This window comes from Styela clava, chromosome 14 (assembly GCF_964204865.1).
Source record: "Styela clava chromosome 14, kaStyClav1.hap1.2, whole genome shotgun sequence".
Lineage (NCBI taxonomy): Eukaryota > Metazoa > Chordata > Ascidiacea > Stolidobranchia > Styelidae > Styela > Styela clava.
Window position 1 is genome coordinate 3,690,390 of NC_135263.1, and position 19,903 is coordinate 3,710,292.

Consider the following 19,903-nt stretch of genomic DNA (forward strand, 5'->3'; position numbering starts at 1 on the left):
GAGCGAGACAAAGATACCAACACCCTAAACCTAACTCAAGAGTGTAATAAATCGAGTAGGCATCGGCAAAAGAACCGGGAACAGCTTCATAGGCATAGGTGCATGCTTGTTACTTATCGATCTTATTAAGATCGATAAGTATGTTGATAGGTATTTGTCTGTTTGTGTGTTTGTCTGTTAGACATTTTCGTATGTTACTCGATATCTCACGAAAGCGAAGTTGAATCTCCCCCAAATTTTGCATGTGCGTTCATCATATCTCGGACCAAAAGCCGATTGATTTTGGATGTGCTATGAAGTATATTTAGCGAGTTATTGTTTAATTAGTGATGGGACACACGGTGTCACTATGGAGTAAGAGCGCATGAATCGATCGATAAGTCTTCGGCCTCCGACCGATATTCTCGTATAGAGCCTCGTTCAGAGTGAAAGTGTAAAATCTTTTATAACGAAATGGAAATGAAAGTACGGTAAAAGGTACCCACCACAGTAAGTATAAATCTGGTTTCTCTCGACGAATCTGATCTGTAGGTTGTGCAGAACCGCAGGTTCATGGAGATAGCTAAGAGACGTCAAATCGTTTTCGCCAATCAGAACATCAGGATTGCATAACGGGGGGAGTTTCCCCTCCTTGAGAATGTAATCTTGTTCATCACCCTGGTAATATCAATATAAAAAAGTCAAATTTTTTTTTTCATATAATATATACGGTATATATAGAGAAAGAACTATAACACGGTGTCAGAAGTGGGATTCAAATTCACACCAATTAAAGTCAGGAGTCATGACAAAAGCCGAAATGCGCAATAGAATAAAAAGTGTTTAACATTAATTAAAATGAAGAAAAAATTGGGTGAAGTATTGTGTCCCATAAGATTCATTGAAAAAAATATATATTTGCATCAGCGACTTCTTCCATTTCGAGGTGCCGCTTTATAAGAAAAAAATGGAAACCATTTCATACCAATTCGCCATCAGAGTCTAGATTCTCCTCAACGTCATCGGTTCTTATCTTCAATACTTTGTCGCCTTCTTTATAATCGGACAAAACTGTGGCCGATCTCCACACTGTCTCCGGGTGGGGTATCCATACCCTTGCTCTCTGGGAGAGAGAAAAAATGAAAATCAGACAATTTTCCATTGGCTATATCGACACCTCAAAACCAAACAGTGCTAAGTCCACTTTTCCAAAAAATGACATTTTTCAATTGCTGATTTTCCTGGACTTAGCTCTACATTTTGGTCTATTTGCCTTATCTCTAGGTGCTCTAGATCTCAAGACAGCTATGGACATAACCCTGCTCTTTTTAGGGCATCTGAGAACTAAACAGAGATGTGTCTACTATAGTGGACTTAGCTCTGGATAACTGCATTGTAAGTTGGGGCAAAGTCCGTTTTTTGGACATAGCTCCTCTAAAAAAATATAATACAAAGCGCTAAGTCCATACCAGCCTCTATAATAACATAATAAAAGGGCCCTAAGTCCAATAAAATTGTTTCTGGTCCAGAAAATTGAGAGCCAAAAAGGGTTAAGTCCAAAAAAAAACCCCCCAAAAAAAATTGGGGCAGAGCACAATTTTTTTTTATACCATCTAAATATGGCCTTCATTGTAACTTTGGTGGACCATAAAAACTAGACATCCTCGATGTAAGGTATTAGAGAAATGAAAAAAAAAAAAAAAAAAAAACTTTTTTGCGTTTTTCTCAAAACTAGAAAAATGGACTTAGCCCAATTTGGATTTCATGCGTCGATATATGCTGTATTATAATAGTTTTAGGAATAGTTAGAGAAAATTGTGAAGGGTCTTCACAATTTTTCAGAATGAATTACATGGGCTTTTGTCTCAGAGGGAATTTTTTTTTAAGAATTTCATAACCTTGTGAAAAACATGTATATGTGAAAGGGGCATCCAAATTTATTTATAAACATTAGAAATAGGCTGTATTCCATGTTTTAAATTTTTGATTTCAAGAATAGTTTGGAATAGTCATAGAAAATTGTGGCCGGTTCTTCACAATGGGATATCTGGGTCTTTTCAGTCTGGGAAGAAAAAAAAAATTAAAAGTTTCATAATTTTGTGAAAAAGCTGCATTATGTGAAAGGAGCGTCCAAGATTATTTAAAACATTAGAAAGAGGCCAGATTTCATTCAATAAATTTTGGGTTTTAAGAATGATTTAGAATAAAAAGACCTTGCAAAAAAAAAAATCAAAAATCAAAAATATTTATCGAATATGTGATTAGAGATGTCCCAAATGAATAAAAAAAAACATTATAGTCGTATAATAAATTAAGGATTTTCAAAAAATTAGGAAAGTTTCATTTGAAAATTTGTCAATCTGTCAAAATTTGTCATTTTGAGCAATTTATACACGATGCTTGCTAATACAACAATAGACTTCACTTAACCCAGCGTTTTCGAAAGGGGCGCGCGTCGAAGGAGTGCACCCCGAAAAGTATTTCAAAGAAAAATCAGGCAGAGATGGGGAAAAAGAGTTGACCTTTTGCCTATATTCGTTATGTCTATATGTTCACAATTGTTCACAAATGTTATTTAACAGAACATACCTGAGTATAGAGTTCGACAGACGTCATTTTGATTTTTTATTTCCAAAATAAGTTTGAAATTCTCTCACTGTCCTCACCGTCACTGTCAGGTGAGGAATTGATGACAATTATGAGAGTCAGAGAAGCATTTTCTCTTTCTCAAGAGCAGACAACGATTGACGATAAAAACATAAAAAGCACGATTATTCTTATTTACAATAAGCTAAGCTGGAAAGGAAATTTAAAAAATTGATTCAGAGGTGAAAATGGAACTGGAATGACATTATTAATATAGATCGATGAATATTGGATATCGAATATCAAAACAAACAAAATACTCGAATCTATATAAAATTTCCTATTTCCCATATTTCAAATTGAATTTTAAATTAAAAAATTGATTCAGTGGTAGGATTGGAACAAGAACACGACATCTATATCACAGATAAAACGATATTGTCTATTTTAGTCCAGGAATGTCAATTCAAAACGATTTACATACAATATTTCAAATTTTGATTCAAGAATAATTTACAATAGTTAGTTTCATTTAAAAAATTATCCCTTAAGCCTCACAATATGACCAAAAATAACTTCAATTATTTCTTAAAAACAAATTAAATAATATTTTGTCTCTCCTGTATTCCCAAATTCAAACTAATTGAACATATACATCGACTATGTGTTCCTTATTTAACATGTCCCAAGCGTATACACGATATGCACATCATCAAATAGAATTTTGTAGGAGATGTAAATTCCACTATACATAAAAATCTCCTATTGCTCACTTAGCCTCCAAGACTTATTCCTAATAGTAGATATTTCAATTCACAAAAGAAATACATTTAATTGATGAAGAGACAAAAGATTCAACGAACGACTTTGGCAAATATGGATTTGATACAAAATCACCACTGAATGTCCAATTTCAATACAATTATGATGGCACAATGCAGTCAAATATCAAATGCAAATATACTCAAGTAAAGAACAGAGAACAAAAGTATGATTAAAAAGTATGGCTGATTTTGTAAAACAATTCAAGGTTAAAGCAGTATGTCTGTAACCTTGCCCCTTATTTATTCAGCGCTACAAGAATCTGTGTTGCCAATATTTAAACCTCATACCTTCAAGACAAACACAGGATAGACACCAACTCAAATTACACCAAATTGAAAAAGGAGGTTAATTAAGCCTAGTTTGGTGAAGCTCAAGTTTTATCTACTCAGTTTCCATTTTATCCGTTTTATCCATTTCATTCAATACATTTCTACATTTGGTTTTTAAAACTTTAATTGCTTCAGAAACCAAAATTTTTGGATGTAAAATTCCAGTGGATTCAACGGAAAAAATAAAATGATCTCGAATTTTTGATAACTTTACTTTATCTTTCAATTCCTGGTATCGTAATACTTCTCTGCTCCCCGTATCGAGTCGAGAATTTTTTACACGAGCCTTCTCGACTCCCTGGTTATTCTCAACAATTTCTATAACCCCCGGTGAAAAACAATCTTTCAATTTCCATGCTAAATGTCCTGTTATTGGTTTAAGTATTGTAATTTCTGGCATCAGTCTGTAACTTGCAGTAGCGACGGGTGAGAATTTGGCATGATCTTTCCCGATACCTTTTACAGCGTGTAATTTTACGTCAATTTCTTGTCCCGGTCGCATTTTTGCGATGAGGATGTCGTCATGTACTGGTTTAACTTCAAATAAATCCTTTTGATTTCCGAACGGTATCCATTTTAAATCTCGTGAATATACTTTATGGTTTAGGTACATATGATCTGGATCACTAACATCTTTGGGTGCTTTCGTATTGCGAGTACATTTCACCTTTAATTCGAATTCCAAGGTCGTTTCTGGTGTTTCGCAATCATCTCCTTCTGCTCTGTATTCAAATAACCTTGGATCGACCTTCAGAGGAATAAGGCCGAGTCTAGGAAATAAGAAATCAGTGTTGAGAAGGATAGATTACTTGGCTCAACCCGAGTTTCAAATTACCATTTTTCAAGACTAAAAGTCGAGTTATCTAAATGTGATGACGACTTAATATAAAGATTGATTATACTGGAGAATCGGATCAAATAACCAATGACTCAACTTGACTTGTAACTCTGAGTTTAGGGATTTCTATTCAATACTAATTGTGATATGTATATTTCATGAGCGAGATTTTAAACATTCCACATTTTTCGAGTATTATTCTAGTATCACTGTCTGAAATAAATGGGCAAAACATGTTACAAAGAAATCGACTCAAATTGGAAAAATTATAAAGCAACTGGAGGATTGAAGCGGTGTGATAACGATATGAACACCTTTGGTGTTTGCCCATATAAGAGTTCACAGATTCAAATCCAGATGGTAATGGTTATGTCCCAGTAAATGGGAGTACTACATTTAACTGTGTGATATTACTTTTTCTTAATTTGTGTGCAATTGATATTCACTAGTTGCAAAAATAATTATTCAGCTTTCCTCTCTACTTAATAAAGTAAATGCAAGATTGAAACGCTGTGATAACGATAGTAACACACTTGATATTTATCATGATAGGAGTTCGTAGATTCAAATCTAGACAATCATGGTCAGGGGCGCAGCCAGGATTTTTTCAAGGGGGGGGTTATGGTGAAATAAATACGCGTTTATAGGTCTTTAAAAAGATTTTCCGACGATGGCAAAACAACATGTGCGTCGCTGTGTCTCATTAGCCTTTCTTTGCATGTCCTACTTTCAGCAATCGCCGACCATTCTCTTTGGTCAAAAAAAATCAATCAACTTTTCATTTCAATGCGCCGTTAACTTTATTACTGAAAGTGAATTCGTCGCAAATTCAAATTCCTGTGATATTTGCACATAACGCTTCTCTACTTTTAGCGGCGATTTATCAACATATTATTACCAGTTTGTTAATAATGCATGCTATTACTTTTGGCAACAGGGTTAAATTGGTTTATCGTTGTTTCAAGCAAGAAAATAAGCATTTGTTTTTTTCGCTTATTCAGCAATCGTAATTCAAATATTTCCCTATGCGAAAGAAAGTCTTCACTCCGCGGGGTGTCATTGCGTTTTAGAGTTTCAAAGTGATGCCGAAAATGCCGATGATAGAGAAACACCGACACATGTGGCTATTTGTCGCCAGACCCTGCCCCCTTTGACAGGCGTCAATTCGTTTATTTTGTTTTGGCATGTCCCATTTCAACCTTTTAGTAATCGCCGATTATTACCCCATTGTCAACAGTTAAATAAAATGCCATCGTCATGATTTTAATTGAAATACCACAAAAAATGTAAAATAAGAATAGAATGAAATATTAGCAATCATGAAACATTAAGAAATAGCATAAATTAATGATATTTGCCAAATGCCAATGGTTCGTAAACTATTTTTGAGTGCGTCACGAAATATCAATCCATTTCCAAAATAAATATATTTGATGTTCCCGTATTTATAACTTCATAAAACGATTACAATCATTTAAAAACAAGCTCATGTATCGTACTGATTGGGAACGTCTTTCAATGTAAAACTCTTGCTTGTTGCAATTAACTGTTAATAAATTCTAATTTTTATTGCAATGCATCGAGACCTATATTACTGAAAGTGAAATCGTCGCGAATTTGAAATCCCGCGCCCGTGATAGCTGCATTCTGCGCATAGCGCTTCTTCACTTTCAGCGATAATTTAACTATAATAATTTAATTATAATTTAATAACATATTGTTACCAGTTTATTGAAAAGATCTGGAAGACAACGCATGTAACTGCTTTTCGCAGACAGACGATTCCAAACGAGTCTTGGACGAGTTTGCTACCCAAAAATCTCGAAGATTGAACATTATTCTTTAAAAAAAAATTTCCCGAAGATTGAACATTATATTACGATACTTTTTACTCGAAGATTGAACATTATTTTGCAATGCTTTGTTTTCGAGGATTGAATATTATTTTATGACACCTTTTTTCGATGCTGCCACATTTGGCAATCCTTTGTTAATGAACCATACATTTCCAATAATCCATTTTGTCTGTTATTTGCTTATGATCCTGGTGCCATCGCTTGTTAAAGATGCACTACATAACTAAAATTCGTAATTAGCGATAAGCCGATAACCATTGATAACGTATGTGATTAAAAGTATGGATGCGTTGAATGTGGCGAGGCGAGAGCGCGCTTGTGGAATAGTTTTGACGGCAATAGTGTGATACGTCCGTTGCTATTTGTGTCAAGTGAAAGGTAGTACAATTGTATCTAAAAATGTTTAGTGTAGATTGTCACTTCCGTGACCCCCCGCTGGCAACTAGATCCACTGCCGCGTAACAGCGAATACGAATCGTAAACATAAATAATAAATTAGGACGCTGGGCGAAAGTGATAACGCAAAGAATAAAATTATTGCAAGTAAACGTAACACTATTAAAAAAAAAAAAAGATTCCAAAGGGGGGGTTACGACCCATGTAACCTCCCCCCTGGCTGCGCCCCTGATCATGGTTATGACAAGTACCTAGGTAGGTGTACTTTCTCTTTATCTTGTAATTTGTGTGAAATCGAGTTTAAATGGCTAGAAAAATTAAACATAAATTGTACTTCTGAACTCAAGGTAGTGGTTAAAATAATTTTATCAACTTTCCTCTTCTCATTGATAAATGTGAAAAATCCCTTTTTAATTCAAAGTCATTAAAAATTCATGAATTACCTATGAGCAAGCACTTCATCCTGTATTATACTGGTGTTGTTGTAAATAAACGCTTTCTCGAACGCCATCGTTGGGACTTCAGCCAGGAGAATCCTTCGAAATGCATTCGCTATGGCAGCGTCAATCCCAATCATATCAAAAGTCATTTCATCTTCGTCACATTTCAAAATATTAATCCGAAAGTTTTTCATGAACTTTTCGCGGCTCCATGCGTCATCGTAGCCGACGTAACTCCCTGGGAAATCAGTTGTGTGGACATTTAATACTCCATGTTCCCCCATGGTGACTCTAGTCCGCATATCGTCAATGTGAGCCATGGTTATTTATAGCTATAGCAAGTATCTACAATCTAATTTAAATGAAAGCAGATTGCAGTTGATAATGTTAAGGCAACAAGTCAGTCAAAAAAGTATTGAGTTTTGAAATATCTCACAAACTTTTGGCAGAATGGTAACAGAAAATAATTCAATTTGAGTTCAAAAATACTGTGAATAAACTTGGCGAATACCCTCGCATATAGGCTGAGTTCGAAACTCAAAAAACAAAATATTTGCCAAACTAAGATGTCGGTTCATAGCGCATAACTCCTATACATGCACTCAAACGAATTCACATTATGCTAACTTAATTCCAACAGCTGCAACTCAAATTTGCTGTCGCAGGAGGAACTACAGCGTGTTATGATATGTAGGGTCAGCTTATATGTGAATTTTTATAAATTCACCTTTTAGGGGGGGGGGGGGGGGGGGGGGGGTCGATTTGTATGTACGATCGGCTTATATGCGAGAATATACGCATTCAAAAATAATATACCACTGATTGTAGAACAAGGTAAATGAAACAACAAAACAGATCAAAATATAGCAGAGAGAGGAGAATACGCAGAAATCCCAGCAACAGAATAAGATTAACAGTAATCACCCAAAATATGTCTCTACACTTTTTGCTGTCTAAAAGTTTTGATCAAAAAACAAAATATCTGCCAGCAAAATTGAAGAGTCAGTATAAAGACTGGATAATTGGTCCCAACTGCTACTTAAATGACCTACCTGAAAAAAGACTTCTGGGTTTGACTGGGTCTTCTGGGTCGTACTGGAGTATGATTTTATTTGATGATTATCCCACATACCACACCAAGGATAATTTTTTTTTCTCTACGACAATATCTAGACCAGTAATACTGCGTTTATGCAGCCATCGTTTTCAGGATTATTTGTAACCTGGGCGTATTTTCCCCAGATTACTTTCCCCCCTTGTGTTACCAATCCCAGTTCGCTCACATTAACTTCTATGACTGTTCCTTTTGTGATTACTCCAAGAGATGTGTACATAGCAGATGACGGATTCTTTTTTACTCCGATGACTGGTAAACAAAATGTAGCCTTCAGCTCAGGATGAGTGACATGTGCTTTTTTGAACCTAAGCGCCATTGGTCTGATGAATCTTTCGTATTTCGGCGGTTTTCTTGTAAAGTTATCAGGAACATAACAAACTTTTGTGCACATTCGTTTCCATGCTTTTTTCTTTCTTTTCCCTGTTGTAATTGTTCTGAAGACTTCCGCTTCGCTTTGTGCTCGTACTTTCGGGAGCGGAACAGACCATTTTCCCGCTTTTTCTTTACGTTTTTGCTTAATCATGTTAGATAAGACTTTTCCACGACTTTGGCTCTCTCTGTCGAGCAGATAAGCAGGAATAGCTCCCTCTGGTGTCTTTTCATCATCTTTCTGCTTGGTGTCCCGTTTTTCATGCATTTTGATCGTCTTTTTCATCATTATTTTTTCATTGCGTCTCTGTTTGTTGTACATCTTCGCTTTCAGTCCAATCAGTTTCTTTGCTTTAATCGCTCGTGTGTGAGCTTCCCTCCCTTCTTTCTTTCGTTTTCTTTCATGATAGTCGAGACGATAACCATGTCGCTTCCGATGAAGCTCAATATGCTCGTTCTGTGGCATTTTGCTGTGGTGATTGGAGTCAAATTATTGAGTTTAAAATAATTTCTGAAAAATAGGTTCGTTTTTATAATTTTATTACACTAAAGCAAATAATCAAAGAGTTGAAAATCAAAGCAGCCTTAGTGACATTACAAAAGTAATAATAACTAATATGTCCTAAAGACAAGCACAAAATAGAGAATGGTTCAGACAGTGTTAGTACGGTAATTATAAAAGCTGAAAACTAACACATTTAAACCGAGATATTATCAAGACAAGCAGAGCACATCCTGTTGCATCTGCCAACGCGCCAGACACTCTCGCCTCAGAGACAATAAGTATACCAACAATCGCCCAATCTGCGCTGACGATAAAGGACTCATTAACAGCAGCGATCTCTCTCATATCAAGATCATTACACTGAGGAAACGAGATGAATAGCATTCTCAGTTTGGGTGATCGTCTGCACACCTTAGATGACAGTTTGTATAGTTTGAAGGGCCTTATTACATCACTGTAACGTCGTAGTGACATAATTTTCGGATGACGCAGTCGGGTGGGCTAGGTTTGACATATGCAAAAATTGTTACCAAAGTTACGCCCACTAGAAGTACTTGAGGTACGAAACTACACTGGACCTCATAACTGTACAAAAGACAATCCTTAAGAATCAGCCAGTTTGCCTTTTGAAATGAATCTTAAAAATTCAATGATCCAAACAATTCAGTAATTATAAAAAAGTGAGAGAAAGACACATACGGTACTGTATTGGTTGAACTGTTTTAAACTGCTGAACTCAGAACCTGCTTATGTCTGTAAGGTACCGTACGGTACCGTATGCAGGTATGGGTTACTCCATTACCGGTATAAAGTCCACGCATCTGAAACAAATAACTGGCTAACTAATATCATACCACTGTACCAGGTCATACGATACGGTACACGGCATGGACTGGTAACCGGACGAGAGGTTGTAGTTCATCACATTAATAGGCTGTCTTATCGACTTTCCTCTTCTCGGGATAAATATGAAAATCTTATCATATCCTATCCAACAGCCAGACAATCCCATCTTCCTGTCTTCTGGAATTCTACTTTCAGACTTCACATGCTAACCAGTTTACTACAGTGAGCGGGCAAAAAGCTAAACTCGCTGTAAAAATATATGAATCACAATAAAGTCTGCCCACTCAAGTTTAAGATGAGATCACTTTCCTCGTTCTGTCGTTGCCAAATTTATGATAAACAGACATTTTAGAGAAAGAAAACCTCGCTACTCATGTAACGAGCGAAATTAGAAGACTTGATTTCGATGCCGAGAAAACGAGAGAATTAGAAAAGTAGTATTACGTCAGATGCGGCATGTTATTTGAGAGAATAATAAAAACAGCGGTTCAGAAATGGATTCATCATTAGCTCACCTGCGACTTTTGTGGCACTTACTGAATCGCCTAACTTACTGATCCGAGAGCAGAAACGAATTTTGAAAGGTTTGTACATATTGCCTGATGCTGTTACATTTGGAAAGCTATGAATATACGCTAATTGTTGCCAAACTTGCCGCCGCTTTTCTGTTGTTTTGGAGCCAAACAACACCCACCCGAACGACCCCCTCACTAAAGCGCAAACCAGCAATACTCGTGACGAAGATTTTTCTCACAATGAAAGTTTTTTCAAGGTTTCTAAACGGTACTCCCACAGTGTGTGTACCAAGTTAGGCCATAATTTCATTCTGATTTTCCTTATAGGACACGTTTAGTGGACATAACGATCGTTTCAATATTATGTTGTAATTGTTATTTGTCTCCATCATTTTTAAAAAATCGCTTTTCTCTTCGAATACTGGACCAATTGCTTTGAAATTTTCAGTTAAAGATAAAAATTTTCTCCAGAAGGCTATTACTTTTTTTTCGCTATGACTTCATCAAAATTATTGCCATTGGGTGGCGCTACGTGTCCATATATTTGAGCATAGCTCTCTTGTTTTAGTTTTATTGAGATTTCGGGGACTGTCTATTTTAGCCCATAGGTTTCATTCCTTTTACAGTTTACACAACTTGATGTAAAGTAGGCGAACAAAATTAGTTACCACCATATTGGTACACATACTTCTGGAGCGCCTTCTTAACTACATTTCCAAGAGAGTCTTCCTGGCCAATAAGTCACTACAACCCCCAAAATGTATCACAGTGCAATATATATTTGCATTAAGATACTTCACAGCAGTTTTGCTAAAAAAAAACTAAAACAGTGATAGAAAAGATCTCACAAGGTTATATAAATCAAAGACGATGTGGTCGTTACAAATATTACGTTAATCAGAAACCAACGAATATAGACATGAATTTTTCTATTCACAGTTCATGATCACAAAACTCCAGAAAAAAATAAAGCATAATATATGCCACTAAGTAGCCTACTGTACAAGCAAAACGAACAGTTGAACACATTTGCATATCAGCAGTGAACAACAAAGTTACGTTACAAAGACCGTTTTATATATATAAACAATTTGAAGTAAGAATCGGTTGATCGAAGATCTGCATGTATTAGTACATGTCGCAGTAAGAATCGGTTGATCGAAGATCTGCATGTATTAGTACATGTTGCAATCAGTGGTGAGATTCAATTTTTTTGTCAGCCGGTTCCATCACAGAAGTCATATTTTCACCCGGTTCTGTTACAACAAGTCATTGACAGTAACCAGCAATGCTAACCTGTTCGCTGATCTCATAAAACTTCGTGAGACGGTTCTGTAGAACCGGTTCAAACCGGCTGAATCCCACCACTGGTTGCAATGTATAAGCCACTCACAAGTCTGTTAGTAATACATAAACAGAATAGGGGCGTAGCAAGGAATTTACAAAAGAAGGGGGAGGGGGGTCTGAAAATTCTAAATGCGAAGTCAGACCGTAACATCTAGCGGATCCGGGTCTTGAGTGTCCAAAAGGCGTTACAAGCTAAGAAAAAGCACTATGTATGATAGAAAAAAATGCTTTTTTCACATTTCAGAAAGAAAGGGGGGTACGACCCGCAACTCCACCTGGGTACGACCGTGATACAGAACAAAGGGTCATTCAAGGTCATTTTTGATTCTTGACAACTAGGCTAGTTTCTGATCAATTCTTTCATATCTCGTCTTCGTTAAAATTTGTGTTTCAACGTTCATCCCCTGAGTATAATTAAACGTGCGTCTTCTCTTCAACATCTTCTTCATTATTTTTCAGAGTTTCTTTTTCTTCGATATGAAAAATTATAAAAGAAATATTATAATGAGTAAGGTGACCTACTTTTAAGAATATTTTCATACGCACATAACTGCGAACAAGTCTTTTGCGATGTCATACCCTAAAAGACCAAAAGCTACAGATCTGACGACACATATCATATATTTCAATATGAAATTCAGAAAATTCAGAAACTAGGAGACATCGGCGTAGCCGGAAATTTTCGAATGAAGAGGGGGGTTCTGAAATTTCTAATTGCAAAGTCAGACCATAACAGCTAACGGATCCAAGTGAGTTTTCAAGAGTCTCGAGGGTCTAAAAGCGTTCCACGCTAAGAAAAATTGCTATGTATTATACAGAAAAATGCTTTATCCTATTTTAAAATAGGGACCCCGAGTCTACCCCCCTGCTAGAAGTTACGTGGAAGCTATATAACCTAATTAGAACTAGAAATGGCAAAAAAAATACATTTCGTCACACTGCAGGTCATACCTTCATTTAAACTGCTATCTTCCTTGTTTATGACATCAGAATCGTCTTTGTTACGTGTACAAAAAGAAAATATTCCGAATAATACTGAAACACACAAACTCATGGCACCAAATAACAAGAACATTTTATCTCCCCCGAACGTTTGAAAGAAAATTCCTCCAAGTAAAGCACCCACGCCGTAACCTGCAATAATAGATTAGCAAAAAAGCGTTGAACTCGTGAAGATACAATAAGCTGAAAATGGTGTTTCGATGAATCAGAATATTGATATTTTTTTATTTTTTTTATTTTTTAATTTTATTTTTTTCAGAATATTGATATATCTTAGAAGTAATTTGAAATTAGTTATCGCACATAACTTGAATATAAATCATTTCAAGGCATGCTGCATCGATTGATTGATAACAAATACCATATGCGCCTTTTTCGTGAAAGAAATGCTCCAATTAGCCACATCGATTACCCATGAGGGCGCTCCAGAAGTGAGTGTACCAATATGGAGGTAACTAATTTTGTTCGCCTAATTTACATCAAGTTGTGTGAAGGGACGGAAGCCTATTCACTTGGCTAACACAGACAGTCCCCGAACTCGTAATAGAACTAAAATAAGGAAAATCAAAATAAAATTATGGCCTAACCCTAACCTGGTACACATACTACGGGAGTACCCCCAGGAATATGTAGTTGGGATTGTCGGACTTGACTTTTTCAATTCAAACCAACGCTAAATTCACTTATTATTGCAGCAAACTGAATATATCGATACCATATATACTTTGATGGTCCGTACAGGTGTAGTAAATGAAGTAAAAAACCTAAATAATCACTGTTTAAAATAAAACAAACCTGATTTAGGAAGTATTGAGAACTGACTTCATGACAAAATTAAACTAAATTTAACTGTGACTTAATAAACACCAAAACAAAATAATTTCATCCTCACCTATTCCCCACAACGTAGCTTGTGTGATCCCCATTGTTGAAGCCTCTAATCCGAGCGGAGAAATTTTAGCAGTGTACGAGCACATCACAACCCAGGTCAGCCCCCAACTTATACCCCTCGGTGCTTCCTCGAGGATCAAATGCCAAGGTTCTGTTATCACTCCACATAATATCACCTGCAACTGAAATACGTAATATAGAGACTTATTAGAATTGTTGTGAAATCAGGTATTGTATAGATCAGTGGTTTCCAACCACCGTGCCGCGGCACATTAGTGTGCCGCGAAATGATTTTGGTGTGCCACGCAGAGATTTTATTTCTGAATTTATTTTAAGAAATTCCAATTTCAAATCCTTCGAATTTACGCCACGATTTATGCTAACAAACAGAAACGACATATTTGACGAGTCGTATTTGGATATTGTTTCAATTCCAAGTTTTGCATAAAGCGCGCCCACACCGTTTCGTAAAATTGAAAATGCCAAACAAAATAACAAATTATTGTGCGAAATTTTTCCCAAATTTCACTATGGAATTATTATTTGACTACTAGAATTGCCATTATTGCCGATTTATTGATTCATTGTTTGAACTGAAAATAACATTCAAAATTCACGCAATGACTTTGTCGGTTTTTTATTCACTATTCAATACGAAAATAAAACAGTACAACTGTACAAGTCAAATTATGCGAAGGTCAACTATCTTCTTAATAAATATCCGCATTCAGGCGTCAGAAAGGGTAATATTGTTAGCTTAAAATTGGGACATGCAATTTACAAACCGTGGGGAGAAAGATCAAAGCCGGCGCAAAAGATAAAAATCGGAATAAAATCCCGAATTCACTCCTTATGAGCTGTCTTTAACATATGTCGCCGATATTAACGAATAGTTCTCCCAGCAATATAAAACTTCGGCGTTCGCCGTTGTGTAATAATAATTGGTCCTTGTAAAAAAAAAGGAGGAAGGGCGGAAATAACTCAGCAACATTAGAATGTCTAGCGTTTTGTTGCATGTTGTATATATACTAAAAATACCCGATATTCGTTAAAATATTTGAATTATTCGATTTGATAAAATGGTATATTCACTTGGCTACCACAGGCAGTCCCCGAACTCGTAATGACTTACTGAATAAATGAGCATTCCAAAACATATTATTGGCGTGTGTCCAAATCTTTTGATCAGGGAACCGGCAGCCAAACAAAACGGTATGTCTAGAAGAGTGCTGATGAATGTTGAAATACCTAAACGACAAAAAAACGAAATGTGAGGTAAGAGGTTATAATACAACTGTAGATGAGATCCTTTTATGGGGTCAGATAAACTGATACCCAAAATACGATAATAATCTAACGGTTACGGTTAGACTCTAACCCCTGAATAATTTTATGTTATTAGGAGATTATGCGTGTAATTTGTAAGAAGGGTCTATATATATATAGGCAACGCAATAACTCGCCGCAAAAGAAAAATCGCGGCAAGAGCATTTTGCTGTAAAACAAGTATTTGCGATAAAAACAGTTAACCGTTGGTCTAATTTTTTAATTTTAAACTCTACTCTACAGCAAACATTATAATTTTACCATAGAGTCTATGGCATAGACTACATTTTTTTAAACTACCCACAAATTTTACCTTCCAGTATCTTAGTGTTCCGCGAGGCGAGATAAAAAGCGTAGGTGTTCCGGGACAAATAAAATGTTCGAAAAACGCTGCCCAAACCAGTTGACCATTACCTTCACTACTTTAAAAGGAAATACCAACTTACCTAGCATCGAGCTTGGTGCGTTAAGCTTAACTTCTGCAAGCCAAAACAAATAAATTTCTTTCACCGCGATATTCGCTCCATAGAATAGGACTAACACAAGGAATGCGATAGCTTTACCTCGTTTCAGCACTTCCTGGTAAAACAATACATAAAATAAGGATTGATTGATAATTTGAATTTTACTACGGTTTCATATTCCAATTCGATTCAATATCTAAATATTCGATTTCGAACCGAGTTATCACGTTCCCATGTGTTCAGTGATAATAAAAATGGAAGTGGTATTGATAAGAGAAATTGTTACAGTCACCTTTATATCTTTAAAACGGACTTTGGACGTATTTGAAGCTGCTTTTATCGGCAACTTTGCCGCAACCATTGCTGCACAGATCCAACAGATCAGGATACCCACAAACATTGACAAAAATGGCCGATTTGGATTTCCTTTGCCTCCATATAAATCTAGATCCCTGTCTGAAACAAATCTTAAGGTGAAACATTTGTTGAAAATACTATTACAAAACTCAGTCCACAAACTAACACCAACAAGCTATTGAATCAAGTATTTATACATTTGCATTTCACATATCTTTCAACAAAAGTCACTTTCATGAGGTCAGAATAATCATAAAATGTTAGCATCGGTAAGCATTTCTGACAAATCCGTATTAATACAGTCGGAGGCCTATTAGATTTTTGAAGCGTGGCTCAAATGAGCATAAAACTAAATAATAAATATAAAAAAGCATTTCATACCCTTCAAATATCCAATAAGGAGAGCTGCCGATCCCCATCCTACCGAAGCCCACAGGCGTTGGTGACCAAATCTATGACGTTTCTCTGGCCCCAATACCCCCAAAACACTTGCTTCAATGACGGGATAACTGCCAATGCTCGCAAAGGAAGATATAAAAATAAGGGTAATAAATACCCAAAATGTTACACCATATGTGTCAATTTCATTGTGGACGAATTCGTCGCAGGACTGTTGCTGGCCGTTATCATTATATGTGACGTCATAGTCAATGCATAACAACCGAGGATTGACAATCGAGTAAACAATAGCTTGGCCTAACAGGCCGTCGTACAGCTTGTCGACTTGTTGAGAGGTTAAGAGTAAAGTTAGCGTAGTAAAATTGTGATTCTTTGAATAAATCTTGCATATAGACTTTATGCTAGAGTTTGCTTTTAACATAGTTGAACTCACTGAGAAGTAGTCCTCAATAAGAGTTATATTGTCGACCACATTGGATTTAGTTGAAGTAATAGTATCATTTATCACGTAAGGAGTAATATCAATTACGGTTTTTGTTTTTCCGGGACTTCGATACATGGGGATAAGTTCAGGAGACATTTTTGAAGTGCATGACAGCGATCCAATAGCTATCGGATCCTCTTGGCAGTGTATCCAGTTAGCCTTTGGATTTCCCAAAACGCAGAAATCTTGATTTGGTGAGTATTTTTGCTCGCAGTGTATTGTCCAACAGAACGATATATTTCCAGTGTATACTTCTGCAAAATATGCAAAGTTGTTTTCTTACCTGCGTCTACAATAGGATATGCCTTTCATATTATTACTATTTTAACGAACTACAGCAGGGGTGTGCAACTTGCGGCCCACAAGGAAATATTGTGCAGCCGCGGAGAGGTGCCAATTTTGAATAGTGTGCAGCCCGCGAAACGAGTTTTTAATTTAATCTGGTACGTTTAGCGTTGCAAAGCTTATACCTGATGCCTATGACGTTTCAATGTGTTAGCAGCGGTTCCCAAAGATATGTTTCTATTGGTTCCATTACTTTTGAACTCACGTACATTTGAACCCATGACAATTGCACCTGTATGCTATTGCACCTATGGAATTTTTTTTGTTTCATGGGTAGTTAAACCCATACTAACCCTAATCCATGGGTTTTAGCACCCGCATATAGATTGAACCCGTGGATATACGCATGGGTTCAAATGTACATGGGTTCAAATGTACGGTCACCGTTTCTATTTACTAACCTCCATGTGATAGTGATACGTTCCAGCCGCTAGACACCATATCTTCTTGCGGAACAAAGTACATCGAACACAGAGTCCCACCACCACCAAGTAGAAGAATAATAAGGATTAATTTTGGCCGTCTTGTTATGTCAGTAATAGCACCGATTAACGGGGGTAAAAGAATGGAAAATATTCTTTCTAGTGTCCATATGATTCCAGTTTGTTTAGTCGACATTCCCAAGTGCTTCATGTATATCGATCGATAAAGTAGCACACATGATTCCCCTGCAAAATATAATTCATCATTATTAAGTTGGTATTAAGACGAAACATCGACGCGAAGTTAGGCATTTTTATTGGAGCGGAGTAGTATTTTCGGATTTTTTGTACAAAGCCCTCGCCAAAAAAATAATAACCCGCCATCGCTCAAAATAAGAAAATTAGTCATTATCCAGTTAGGTTTTCGGGTTAGGAATGCAGATTGCGCTGGTAATCCAGATTTTTAAATTATCCCTAACTCCTACTAGATAACCACTAATTTGTGACGTTGCGGGGGTATTTTTCTCAAAGCTCACATTTTTGCATTGGTGGCGAGGCTTTGTACAAAAGACTCGTATTTTCAAACTCTCGATAGTTTCGGATTTGAAATTTACTATTCCCGGGAATCTCATAGTAATATTAGGAGGCAAAAATTTGCTCCTAAAAATAGAACCGTTTAGGCCAGGGTGGTCCAAACCCAGGCCCATTTTTTCTGTGTCATACTAGCAATTTTTGTAGCTTGAACCGCTTTTTTGACCTTCAAACCCACGTTTTCCGGACCAGCTAGTTGTTTCGGTCCAGCTTGGCAATTAGAAATTTCAGAAGAATGGAATTATTTAATAATAAAATTTACACCCACCACTCACCAGCCATAAAAAATAAATAAATGAGCTTCAAAGGTATGTGACTTCGATTCACATGAAAATCGCATCTTTTATGATGATTTTTCTTCTCATTTCCATTACCAGAGTCTTCCATTCTGCCTATCAAGCAGGCCCCTCGTTCAAGTTTAACTAATTAGTTTTTATATCAAAATATTTCTCGAATATACAATAAGTATATATTTGAGCACGAAAAATTTTAGGCTTCTTTGTCTAAATATCCAATCTATGGCATCGCTAAAATTAAGGATGACTTGAATACTGGTACGAAGTAAAAAAAACATCGTGATATTAGAATCCAACTGTATCGTCGCGTTGCACCTAACTGTATTTGAGTCTCGAGTAAAAGATTCAAATTCAATATCCCCGCATATCAAGGATATCACCCGCAATGCAAAAGTAGGTAATCATTTGGTTTTGTCTGATTAGGAGGAAACTAAAAAGGCATTTAAGCATGGTCCTAACATTACCTCCTTCAATGTTGGGGTTCATCAATGGCGCATATTCAACCTTGTATAAACAAACAGATTCTGTTTTCACGATTCTTTCTCACGAAAACTGTATAAACACACTGTAAATAAATCAGGAGAAATTTACTGTTATTTCATGGCATCGAATTGAGTATGCTATTAGCGGATTAAAATGATTCTGAATTCTTTCAATAAATATCAACTGCCTATACATATGGGTAGATTAGTGTACAGTACCTTGTTAGAATTCAGGTAAAATACTCTCTGAAATAAATTTTGTGTTCCTTATAGTAGTTACACAGTATTTGTATCGGATAATCTGTGAAAACGTTTTATAGGCTAAGCGTTACATTCACTCTATCTGTGAAACTAATATCTCAACACAGTAGTACATTTGATTTAGGAGTCTTGCTACACACTTACACTAGGGTATTCCCGTAATATAACGTTCGAGCGAGGTCGGACTATTTCAACTAGGACAGGTAGGTAACTGGCGTAGTCCCAACTAATCTCAATTTCATATGCAATTTGCTTTTTTTCAAATTCGTCTCATTTTATGTCATGTATCTCATAGTTAACTTTGAATTTTCACATCTGACGATATCGATTGGCCTACATAGTACGCGTTAATCGTCTTAGAAAAACAACACCATATAACGGCGTGGGCTCATTGCGTGATACTCGATACAATCAATTAGCGCTGAGTAAATATTGTAATAATGAGTATTGTTCGTGGAATTCGAAGGACGCCATAAAAAAAAGCATCCGGGGCGAGTAGTAGCCCCTTTCCTATCTTTCATTTAAGCGTTATACTTTAGAAACCATTCTACTAAGCATCCAATATGATCGTAAACTTTTAACAAGCACAAATGTCAGCAGAAACGCACCAAGAAACAAAAAATCTCTTAATCAAA

The 19,903-nt window shown here is 36.3% G+C and overlaps 4 protein-coding genes across 4 annotated transcripts in view; all 4 read right to left on the minus strand.

Moving 5' to 3' along the window:
- The window catches only part of LOC120341197 (unconventional myosin-Va-like), a 65,053-nt gene extending 62,280 nt beyond the window's left edge, over positions 1-2,773 (minus strand). The window contains exons 1-3 of the mRNA XM_078119842.1: positions 2,569-2,773; positions 965-1,102; positions 486-657 (exon numbers count right to left, since the gene is read on the minus strand). Of these exons, the coding sequence (XP_077975968.1) occupies positions 486-657; positions 965-1,102; positions 2,569-2,595 (337 nt within the window). The 5' untranslated portion in view covers positions 2,596-2,773. The remainder of the gene's footprint in view (positions 1-485; positions 658-964; positions 1,103-2,568) is intronic.
- A 2-nt stretch (positions 2,774-2,775) lies between these two features.
- On the minus strand, positions 2,776-7,601 carry LOC120341198 (DNA-directed RNA polymerases I and III subunit RPAC1-like). The gene is made up of 2 exons (XM_039409673.2): positions 7,253-7,601; positions 2,776-4,489 (listed from the first exon to the last, which is right to left on the minus strand). The coding sequence occupies exons 1-2, from the start codon at positions 7,567-7,569 to the stop codon at positions 3,772-3,774; spliced, it is 1,035 nt and encodes a 344-aa protein (XP_039265607.2). The 5' UTR covers positions 7,570-7,601; the 3' UTR covers positions 2,776-3,771.
- On the minus strand, positions 7,601-9,268 carry LOC120341199 (ribosome biogenesis protein NSA2 homolog). The gene has a single exon (XM_039409674.2). The coding sequence runs from the start codon at positions 9,199-9,201 to the stop codon at positions 8,419-8,421; it is 783 nt and encodes a 260-aa protein (XP_039265608.1). The 5' UTR covers positions 9,202-9,268; the 3' UTR covers positions 7,601-8,418.
- A 2,094-nt stretch (positions 9,269-11,362) lies between these two features.
- LOC120341273 (uncharacterized) lies at positions 11,363-19,903 on the minus strand. The gene is made up of 9 exons (XM_039409757.2): positions 18,505-19,903; positions 17,618-17,884; positions 16,370-17,125; positions 15,924-16,087; positions 15,614-15,746; positions 14,974-15,089; positions 13,843-14,023; positions 12,900-13,082; positions 11,363-12,418 (listed from the first exon to the last, which is right to left on the minus strand). Exons 1-9 carry the CDS (start codon positions 18,614-18,616, stop codon positions 12,363-12,365), a joined length of 1,968 nt encoding a protein of 655 aa, XP_039265691.2. The 5' UTR covers positions 18,617-19,903; the 3' UTR covers positions 11,363-12,362.